Source organism: Xyrauchen texanus, chromosome 6, assembly GCF_025860055.1.
Source record: "Xyrauchen texanus isolate HMW12.3.18 chromosome 6, RBS_HiC_50CHRs, whole genome shotgun sequence".
Taxonomy (NCBI): domain Eukaryota; kingdom Metazoa; phylum Chordata; class Actinopteri; order Cypriniformes; family Catostomidae; genus Xyrauchen; species Xyrauchen texanus.
Genome location: NC_068281.1, coordinates 41,184,133 through 41,195,474, shown reverse-complemented (window position 1 = coordinate 41,195,474; position 11,342 = coordinate 41,184,133). Strand labels below are relative to the sequence as shown.

Here is an 11,342-nt window from a genome sequence, read left to right as displayed (position 1 = left end):
TCAAAGTTTGTAGTAAAACAATCATAACTGTGTAATTTAAATTTCTGTACCTCATCTGTCATCACGATGCCGATGAATCCCATTCAGACTCTTTGTACGTTATGTAATTGTTTTGTCCGATGCTCGTGTCCCAATCGAGTGTGAGCATGAGTAACAGGTAGCTGGCTGCAGTTCACTTAAGGACCATAGGTGTCATTAAAAACAAGGATTTCTGAATCTTACATACTGCACCTTTAAACTCAAGTTTTTATCTTGTTTGTCAACTAGGGGGCAGTAACATTCTCACAGTGAAATCGGAAATTGCTGAACTCAGCCTGTGATTACCGAAATATGAACCACTGCCCCAGTGGCCAAAGCTGTAACTGTTGTTGGTCATATGGGCATGTATGAGCTCCATTTTTCAGGTGTAATGTCCACGGAGGGGCGCCAAAAGAGAGTTATGAACTGAGTTGTTTTTAGATGTACAGGCTGTAATAAAGTGAAGAGGAATGCATATTTTATAAACTGTAAATGTTTGTATACCAGAACTGAACCTATTCATTAAGAAATTGAACAGTTCCTTAAAATTTCTAACAGCTGAAAACTGCCCCATGTGGCACTTATAGGGAGTGAATTTAAACATAGCTTCAAACAAAAAGTTATTTAAGTTATAAAACATTGTCAGTAACAGATTCAAGTGAGTCTTGCCTAATAACTCATGTCACTTCATATTATAATTTCTACAATAACTTCCTCTGCAACTCTTTGGTACTAAAGGCATATTTTGAAAAGCACCATACTAATATAAATGACTTGAAACTAAACAGTGTTTCATGTTGGCTCAAATGAATCTTCAGTCTACATTATAGTCTCCTTCACTACCCAAATAACAATAATTTCTGATGCTCTTATTGTGAAAAATATGCTAAACCATCATGCAGTTTCAAATATGTCAAATGCTATAAACATGATTGGTGATAAGACAAAAACTTACTTCAATTCATTTCTCCTCTGGTGTCAAAAAAAATAGAGAACATCAATCATATGTCCTATGTACAATATGTTTATTTCCACTGGAGAGAAGTCTTGAAATGGTTTATGCAGGTCTGCAGTGCCTCCTTCTGTCCAAACTACTTTATGTGACCGAGGGTGAACAAACTGTAGGGTAATTCTGTATGACCCCCAATTTCAGCCATAAATTCAATACAAAAATACAAAAGAATTGTCTTTCACCCAAAAATGAAAATTCTCTTCTCATTTAAGTGAAAGTGGAGATAAAAAAAGGACTTAAATATTGATCTGTTTCATATAATTTCTAAAACGGTTTTAACCACTGGAGTCTTGTGGATTAGTTTTATGCTGCCTTTGTGCTTTTTGCACCATTCACTTATACTCTTCTAAAAATCTTCATTTGTGTTTTGTAGAGGAAAAACAGTGGGTGAGTGTGGATGCATGAAGAATGTGAATCACCAAAAACTGATTTGTCTCTCACCCACACCTACCGTATACAGTGCATCCAGAAAATATTCACAGCGCTTCACTTTTTCCACATTTTGTTAAGTTACAGCCTTATTCCAAAATGGATTCAATTCATTATTTTCCTCAAAATTCTACAAACAATACCCCATAATGACAATGTGAAAGAAGTTTTGAAATCTTTGCAAATGTATTAAAAAATAAATCACATGTACATAAGTATTCACAGCCTTTGCTCAATACTTTGTTGAAGCACATTTGGCACCAATTACAGCCTCAAGTCTTTTTGTGTATGATGCTACAAGCTTGGCACACCTATTTTTGGGCATTTTCTCCCATTCTTCTTTGCAGGGCCTATCAAGCTCCATCAGGTTGGATGGGGAGCGTCGGTGCACAGCCATTTTCAGATTTCTCCAGAGATGTTCAATCAGGTTCAAGTCTGGGCTCTGGCTGGGCCACTCAAGAACATTCACAGAGTTGTCCCACAGCCACTCCTTTGTTATCTTGGCTGTGTGCTTAGGGTCGTTGTCCTGTTGGAAGATGAACCTTCGCCCAGTCTGAGGTCCAGAGCGCTCTGGAGCAGGTTTTCATCAAGGATATCTCTGTACATTGCTGCATTCATCTTTCCCTCGATCCTGACTAGTCTCCCAGTTCCTGCCGCTGAAAAACATCCCCACAGCATGATGCTGCCACCACCATGCTTCACTGTACAAAGTGTTCAATCTTTGTTTCATCAGACCAGAGAATTTTGTTTCTCATGGTCTGGAGAGTCCTACAGGACTTCCGTCTGGCCACTCTACCATTCAGGCCTGATTGGTGGAGTGCTGCAGAGATGGTTGTTCTTCTGGAAGGTTCTCCTCTCTCCACAGAGAAATGCTGGAGCTCTGTCAGAGTGACCATCGGGTTCTTGGTCACCTCCCTGACTAAGGCCCTTCTCCCCCGATTGCTCAGTTTGGCCGGGCGGCCAGCTCTAGGAAGAGTCCTGGTGGTTCCAAACTTCTTCAATTTACGGATCATGGAGGCCACTGTGCTCATTGGGACCTTCAATGCTGCAGAAATCTTTATGTACCCTTCCCCAGATCTGTGCCTCGATACAATCCTGTCTCGGAGGTCAACAGACAATTTTTTTGACTTCATGGCTTGGTTTGTGCTCTGACATGCACTGTAAACTGTGGGACCTTATATAGACAGGTGTGTGCCTTTCCAAATCATGTCCAATCAACTGAATTTACCACAGGTGGACTCCAATCAAGTTGTAGAAACATCTCATGGATGATCAGTGGAAACAGGAGGCACCTGAGCTCAATTTTGAGTGTCGTGGGTGCCAAAAGGCTGTGAATACTTATGAACATGTGATCGCTTTTTATTTGTAATAAATTTGCAAAGATTTCACGTTGTCATTATGGGGTATTGTTTGTAGAATTTTGAGGAAAATAATGAATTTAATCCATTTTGGAATAAGGCTGTAACAACTAAATATGGAAAAAGTGAAGCGCTGTGAATACTTTCCGGATGCACTGTAGCTTCTGCAGACATTGATATAATGGATTATCCATCATTTTATGGATTACTTTTTCAGTAATTTTTTTTTTTTTCGTTTTACCCATTCACTTGCATTGTATGGACCTACAGAGCTGAGATATTCTTCTTAAAATCTTCATTTGAGTTCAGCAGATTAAAGAAAGTCATACACATCTGGGATGGCATGAGGGTGAGTAAATGAGAAAATTAATTTTTGGGTGAACTCTCTTTACATGATGAAAATCCATTCTAAAAATACAAATTATTACACAATTATTTAAAACTATGATAAACAAAGATTGAAATAAACAAAATAATTTAAATATTCAACGTGTGAAATTATTTATATTTATATTATTATTATGACTGTCCCCTAGTTGTCGCATAATTTTCACCACACCAAACAATTTTGCCCCTAATAGTTTTTTGGTTAAAGAAGGGACTTCATACTTCTGTGTGATCGCAGCCTAGTAACAGGAATGTATGAAGGTAACAAAAGCAGCCAGAAGCAGCTAGAGATTTGTTTGAACACTTTGACCAGGAGAACATTGTACAAAGCTTCTCCATATACTTTTAAATATTGCCACCAACAAAAGAAACAAAACCTGTTCATATAATCAAACAGCTTACTATGACACATTACAAATATGACTTAAATTCAGAAATACATTTCAACCACCTTTATTAACTTTGTTGTGCAAGCAAAATCCCATGCATTTTTCAACTTATTGCAAGTGCTGTAGTCATATTTACCCTCTATGCCTGAAGAAATACCCACATTTCCAACAGTAAGTTATGTAACAGTACCTTCATGCTGTCTTTATATGACATATTTGTACTGCTGTCAATTTGTTATATGCATTTAAATTAGTCTTCGATCTGACATGGGGTTTATTACCCTCATCCGCTGGAAAGCCTCTGTTGTGTTCTCTACACTTAGACAGAAAGCTGGATACACAGGAGCTTGGAGGTTACAATAAAACGTATAAAGATGCTTCATTCTAATGGCATCATAGAAGGACAGGAAGCCAGTTTCAACATCCAGAAAAACGCCCACTCGGGTGGGGAGGCCAGTGACAGAGTCTGAGAAGCTGAACTGAAGCCAGTCATGCTGGGCACAGAACTGCCTGCGGTTCCTGCTGTAGTGTAAGCTCCAGGACAGATCATTCCTACCAAGAGCACAAAAGAGACCCGAGCCCTGCTGACAACTGTAAGACACTCCAACTGCCCAAGAGTGGACAGAAGCAACATCCACCTCCCAGTGGTGGACACCACAGGAGAATGAAGCTTCACCCATCACACAGTAAAGTTCTTCAGAACAAAGCCCACCATTCTCTGTCAGCCACACTGTGTTGCGCTCAGGGTTCAACTTGAGCCTGTGGTGTGCCGATGCAGGGTTCAACACAATATTATCTCCTGGAAGTTAAACAAGGACACACCTTAATGAAAAACTTCCTAGAAGCAGCATGAATACAGAAAGCATTTTTATTATGAATTTAATCTTGGTTCTCTGAAAGGAGGCATCAGTAACTGACAATATGCAAAACTTCTCACAGGAGTGAAGATCTCTGAAGCCCTCTGGAATCATGCCAATCTTTTGGCAGCTGGTGCCTGTTAATGATGTGCACATTAATATAGGACAGACAGATGTTAAGACACCTCTCTGTCCCTTAACAGCCAGATATTAGTTGAGCTGCAAGCATATACAACTTCGCATTCCCTCCTTTTAGGGAACCAAAGTTACGGTCATAACAAGCATGTTCCCTTTCAAATTGGTCACTTCAACGCTGCATCAGTAGTTTATGCAATGGAAATTGTTTACAGTCACACCGTTCTACTGATTCACTCAAAGGCAATGCCTACCAGCCGATAGGGTAGTTAAGAAGCATTGACAAAGTCTCCCCTTCCAACTGAAAAATAGATAGGGAGAGAGGAAAAACTATATAACCATTTATGGTTAGAAGGCAGAACTAGCCATTCCGGGTAGTGGTAGAGAGAAAGACAGTGAGGAGACGGCTAAACCATTTGAACGGACTCCGAAGCAGACAAAGCGCTGATCTGATAGCCTAAATTGACTTGTGTTGTCAATACGCATGCATAGTGTCCTCACAAGGCAGATCATGTACAGTCTATGTGCCTCATCTGACTCAAATGGAGGTGGAGAGAACACTTGCCAGGTAAGAACCTGAGCCCTGGAGGAAGTGGCCAAAACCTTCCCTAGGGTTGGAAATGGCTTTCGACAAAACCAGTCCAAACTCTAAGCAAGAGACTTTGACAGATAAGACCTGAAGTTAAAGGACACATTTGAATGAATCCAAAGTACGTAGCAGCACAGTCTTCAGAGTATGCACCTGCTTACCACCTCAGATGGCTTGAATGTGGAACCCATAAGGGCATTTAATACCAGTGCTAAGTCCCAGACACCTTGCAGCAACTTACTGATCAAAGGGTTTTTGCCCACTGACAGATCACACGAAGAGTCCTGGCCTGTTACTATGGCTTTAAGTGTGGATGGAGAGAGCCATGCATCTAAATGCTCTTGTTAAAAGTGGAGCACCATCAACACAGGGCAACGCACAGGGTCCTAACTGTGGGAGGAACACCACTCAGCAAAAATGTACAATTTTAGGGCATATAGTCGCTTTGTTGAGAGTACGCTGGCCTGTAGTAAAGTGTCGAGCACACGCTACAATGACCCATGTGTGTCAAATTGGCCAAACAGGAAGTTTCCACAGGTCTGGCCAGATCGCGCCTCAAGCTTGTTAGAGCAGATCCCTTCTCAGTGGAGTTCTAGTTCTGAGTAACCATCTTGAACAGAGACTTGTGAGTGTACAGCTCAAGCACTTCAAGTCCTGTTTGGGCCACAGCCCACAGTCCTTCTTGGTAACCAGAAAATACCGACCAGTGGCTAGTTGCTGTGACTTGGACACCTCTCCTCTCCAGGAGATCTTGAAGGATCTGCCTGTGAGGTAAGACTCAAACCATCCAAGTGCAGCTCCTGTGATGCCCAGGTTGGAGGGTTTGGACAGGAGAAGAGGTCCACTGTGTCAAAAGCAGCAGATAGGTCAAGGAAGACCTAAGAAGAAAGGTTATTTGAAGTTGGCTCTCGCTAGTCGCAGGGTTTCCACTACTGTGGAGGACAGTCTCCAACATGATGGTGGACAAATTGCTGCAAGGCAGTCAACTCGAAGTACATTGCTGTGCATGACTGTAAACAGTACCCAGCTGGAGAGGGGAGCATCTTCAGCTTTCAGAACGTTGTTCAGGTTCGCAAATCCAAATGATCTTGCGATAAGTTGTGTGTTCAGAGCACAAGAGATTTTATCGCAACCCTGAAGAGAAACATTCTAATGAAATGGCAATGTGCTCCAGTTCATATGCCCGTAATGATGTGTGCATAAGGGGCAGAGCATCAAGCACCACCTGCCAATAGAGATTGTCACTCCTGGGAGGACTTTCCCATAGCGTCAACTACTGTGGCAGCATCAAAGTGACCTACTTGAAAGGGAACCAGTCTTAAACTAAATTGTGACTTTAAGTATTAAAGGAATAGTTCACCCAAAATGTTTAATTCTCTCAACGTTTACTCCCAGTTGTGTATGACTTACTTTCATCTGCTGAACACAAATTCAGATTTTTAGAAACATTTCTCAGCTCTTTTGGTCCATACAATGCAAGTGAATGGGTGCCAAAATGTTGAAGCTCTAAAATGCAACCAATATCTTCAGAAGCGGTATTATAGGTGTGGTTGAGAAACAGATCACTTTTACATTTTTCTTCTTGTGTTTTTGGTGCATATCGCCCCCTACTGGGCAGGGAGGATAATTACAAGTACAACTTTACTTAAATATTGATATGTTTCTCACCCACACCTATCATAAATTCTGAAAATATGGATTAAAACACTGGAGTCATATGGATTACTTTTATGATGCCTTTGTGCTTTTTAAACCGTCAACATTTTGGCACCCATTCACTTGCATTGTGAGGACCTACAGAGCTGAAATATTCTTCTAAAAATCATAATTTGTGTTCTGAAGAAGTAAGTAAGTCACACACATCTGAAATGGCATGAAGGTGACTAAATGATGAGATAATTCTAATTTTTTGTGAACCATTCCTTTAAATAAATAAAAAAAAGGAGAAGGATCCTACCTGCAAATGTCTTGCGGATGGTCTGGAACATAGAGGAGATTTTTGACATAGCTGTAGGTTTTGCATTATTCCACTCAATTGCCTCGGATATCTGATTTGCACAAGCTTGTTTATCAAACAAATCAGTCCTTCCAGAAAAAACACATACACAAAAAACACAGGAACTATCAAACTGAACAAAGTGTAAACAATGAAAATAGCAAGTGATTTATGAACGTTAAACAGCAGCTTACCAGTCTGTATTTTTTATAGTCTGTAAAAGGAAAAAATACATCTACGTTCACAGTTCAGCTTTAATCAACAAGTAACAACATGCAGCATTAAATGTAACAAACATTTGTAATTAATTATTAGTCCATGATAACATATTATTTAAAAAAAAACAAAAGTTAATAATTCAGTTTGGAATGAGTAATTAGTGTCAGTTATTGGTCTTTTCCTCCCACTGCATTACAACTGTGAGTCTTTGTCCATGTATTCATAGCAAAAACAAAACACCAGCTTTAGCTGCTCACCTGCAGTACAATCAAAGGGTCATGAAAGCTTCTGGCCTGAATCAGAGCTTCCTGTGCCTGCAGTAGTCTACTTCTCAACCTGTCCAGTCTCTCTGCTTTCTGTCTCATGCTCCGGCCATCCTGCATCAAATCCACCGAGAAACGCTTCTGCTGAGCTTTCTCTTCAAAGTCCAAGAACAGTCGGATCCTGTTCAAGACCACTGTGCACTCTCGCTGCTCATTCTCAAGACCCTCCTGTGTGGAAATAATCACTGAAGCATTCAAGAAAAAGAAAAAAAAATAGCAATCAATATTTTACTTCAACATAACTTACCTTAGTGGTTGATGAATTTTCCTCAAGTTTAGAAAGTCCAGCTTGAACTTCAGACAAATTTGCTTTGATGTTGTCCAGTTTAACTCGGCAGTCCTCCTGTGTAAATTATATTTTTGAAAGGTGATCTGTAAACTGAATAAGATCCAACTTTTCAAGTTGAATTCCAGAGAATAACAATAAAATATATGATCAAATGCTACCTAATTATGCTAGACTTTTATGTCTTGGCATTCATAAGTGCTTATATTGTAGCTTGTGGGAGGAGAATACATTTCACTGGCATCCCAAATAATTCAGCATAATGACTAATGAAGTATGAGCCTGAACTTGTCTTGACATATCTAAAGGGCTTCATAAACAACTGCTCAACATGAGTAAAATCAATGGATATGAACTACATTGTACTGTCTATGAGAAGGTTTTAGAGGAACATTAGAGTGACCTTGAAAGTGTCCAGTGAATCGGACAGTTTGACCACATTGTGTCCCTGCAGATGTTTGGCCTCTGATGGTAACATACAGTACACACACAGAGCTGTGCCATCAGTCCTGCAGAATAACTCCAGCTCTTTCCCATGTTCCTTACACAGTCTACTGGAGTTGGCCACTGGATTCACCAGCACATGCTGACGTAGTGTGTTATTCTCCAGATGTGGCATCACATGTAAAGTGCAGTAATACTCTTCACAGTTCACACACATTTTCTCCGCAGTCAGTTTCTGTTCACCTTTACACACACTGCACTCGATGCCTGTGTCTCTTTTACTGTGGTATTTCTCAATGATGTTGTTGAGCACCGTGTTTTTCTTCAGCTCCACTCTGGAGTCACACGGAGACAGACACAGAGGGCATGTGTAATAGCGTGTTAGGACGCGCTCTTCATCTTCATCATCTTCACTTTCTCTCAGAGATCTCTTCAGCTTATTCACACACTGCTCACAGTAATTATGACCGCAGGGTAAAGTCACCGGTTCAGAAAATATATCACGACACACTGCGCAGATCAACTCTTCATCCAGACTTATAGAGCTCATGATAACTGAATAAAAGTATCAACTCACAACAGAAGACGACACGCGTCTCAAACACATTAAACTGTTTCCTGAAGTTCAGCTGTTCTGGGCGGGGTTAAGAGGATGTTTTAATAGATCACTTAAGAGAACTCAAAAATCACGCTTCCATTTTGTTTTCTCGTTGAGTATTTACTGTGAAGTCATTGTCTGTCGGTGTTTCTCAGTGTCATTATTCAGCTATAAAGAACGGTCCAGACCACTGCTGCGACCCTTATCACGTGGTATCTGTTACTTTTCTCAGCGCTGACATTCATCACAGTAAGCGAAAATAAATGCTTGTCATTCAATAGCATGAGATATTCAGAACAACATTACATACGCATTATTGTAGGTTATATGTTTAATGTGTTTTCTTGTATATTTAAATTATAATTTTTAAATATATGATAAGAATTCTGTTGTGTTGAATATTGTAGGCTACAGTGTTACAATAATTAGAGTATACAAGAAAATACAACATAATTGTAACAAATAGATGCACACTAGGGGGGCTTAATGCAGATTTACATAAAAATATTGCAATTAAAAACAATATCACCTTTAAATTTTACAAAGTAATGTTTCACTGGGTAAATTCTATGTATAATTTTGAATGATACCTCCTTAACTTTGTTTGTAATTAAATATTGATTAGGTATAAGCCAAACCTTTTCCCACACGTCTGTCAAACGATTCCAATATGAGTAAATATAAGCTCAGAGACACATTGTTTCTTTGAAATAACGCTCTTGTGGATCAGTTTTGTGAGTTAAGGGAAAAACGAATTTTTCCTACATATAACTTACTATAGTAGGTGGGGACCATTGTTGAATGTTACTTCTTTTCTGATGTCTAAACAGCATACAGATTTCAGGAGATATTGCACCAAAAACTTTTGCACAGTCCCCTGGAGTTACAGGAATTTTATACTGTGCCAAAAACTCAATGTAAGTGAAAAGAAAACCATTTAAATTAAAGAACTGATCCACCAATATGATGCCATTATCAAACCAATGTTTTAGAAACAACGACTTGCGTTTATATAATATATACTTATTGTTCCATATATAATACTTAAGTCCATAAAAAGGCCTGGCGATGAAATTCAGATAGTTTTACTGGTAGATGCAAGGCCATTGCTGCATAAGTCAGTCTAGAAATACCCCCAGCCTTTGTAATTAGTTGGGTATTTGTAACCTTTAATTTGTTGTTTAGATAATAAACAAGTCTTTGTTAATTCAAATTGTATATTTTATTATGACATAATATGTTTATCAAATAAGTCTTTTTTTTAAGTGCAGACCATTTAAATATTATGTGAATATATGAGATGTATCTGGCAACCCTGGATTAGTTGTAAACACGCTCTTAGTAACAGTTGTTAGGCAGCTCAGCTCTGTTTTGAGAGGAACTGCGATATCAGGATTTTTTATTTAGTTAGTTTTTTTTATTCTTTTTAGATGAAGCTGTATGCATCCTGCAGGGTTCGCACAAGGTGCATTAAGTATTTGAATTTGGATTTTTCAAATTGAAGTCCTGAAAATAGCCATTTTTACCAAGAGGTTTTTAAAAAATATTGAATTATAGACAATCGTAAAATTCGTTGCTTAAATAATTTAATACATTTAATGTACTTTATTTATTTTCGGAAAAAACACAACGACAGACCACTAGACCAGTGCTGAAGCAGGCAGCGCGTAGACGGCAATGTCACGTGACACCTGTTACTTTTGGCAGCGCTGTACAGAATGGGCCAATCACAATCAAGTGTAACTGGAGGATTTAAAAATAAGTATTTTATAGATAAAAAATTATGAGATGTAAAACATTGTGACATTTGCTTTATAAAAATAAATTAACTGAATTAATAAAATATTTGTATTTAAAATGAACAAATAAAGAATTAGTTTTAATGACATCTGGAGCATAGTCCTTGAAAACAAATAAAAATGTACTTGAAATGTCCTTGAATTTAACTTTGAAGGATCTATATGAACCCAGATCATGATAGAGATGTAAATACTGATACTGTTTCAAGTTTTATTTGTCACATACATAACCATACACAGTACGACATGTAGTGAAATTCTTGATAAGACTTTTGTATGTATTTATGACTGTATGTATAATCCTGCCAGCATGAATACAAACTTCAACACTAGCCTAAATATAATTATGAGTTTCAATAACATCCGTATGTTATTGTAATGTGTTCATCGCCCACTTTTATTCAAAATTCATCTGGTCCCTTTTCTTTTGGAACGAGACTGACGATATTAAAGAACGACATACAGCTCCTCCTCTCATTCACCCTGTCAGCATTCATGATGAC

General features: G+C 38.7%; 1 protein-coding gene across 2 annotated transcripts; it reads right to left on the bottom strand.

Annotated features, from left to right (window-relative positions):
• Nucleotides 1-3,360: 3,360 nt before the first annotated feature.
• Nucleotides 3,361-9,183, bottom strand: LOC127645583 (E3 ubiquitin-protein ligase TRIM41-like). Of its 2 annotated transcripts, none has more exons than XM_052129244.1 (6): nt 8,402-9,183; nt 7,960-8,055; nt 7,647-7,880; nt 7,365-7,384; nt 7,132-7,259; nt 3,361-4,392 (listed from the first exon to the last, which is right to left on the bottom strand). In XM_052129244.1, exons 1-6 carry the CDS (start codon nt 8,990-8,992, stop codon nt 3,839-3,841), a joined length of 1,623 nt encoding a protein of 540 aa, XP_051985204.1. In that variant the 5' UTR covers nt 8,993-9,183; the 3' UTR covers nt 3,361-3,838. The 2 variants fall into 2 exon arrangements, with proteins under 2 accessions (XP_051985204.1, XP_051985205.1); XM_052129245.1 differs by lacking the exon at nt 3,361-4,392 and adding an exon at nt 4,400-4,587.
• Between the last annotated feature and the right edge of the window lie 2,159 nt (nt 9,184-11,342).

Excerpts from the sequence above, each read along its gene's own strand:
- LOC127645583 (XM_052129244.1), bottom strand. The coding sequence starts at position 8,992 with ATGAGCTCTATAAGTCTGGATGAAGAGTTGATCTGCGCAGTGTGTCGT. Across the intron at positions 7,385-7,646 it reads ACCCTTTGATTGTACTGCAG|ACTATAAAAAATACAGACTG; the intron begins GTGAGCAGCTAA and ends TTCCTTTTACAG. Across the intron at positions 4,393-7,131 it reads CATCCGCAAGACATTTGCAG|GAGATAATATTGTGTTGAAC; the intron begins GTAGGATCCTTC and ends TTTAACTTCCAG.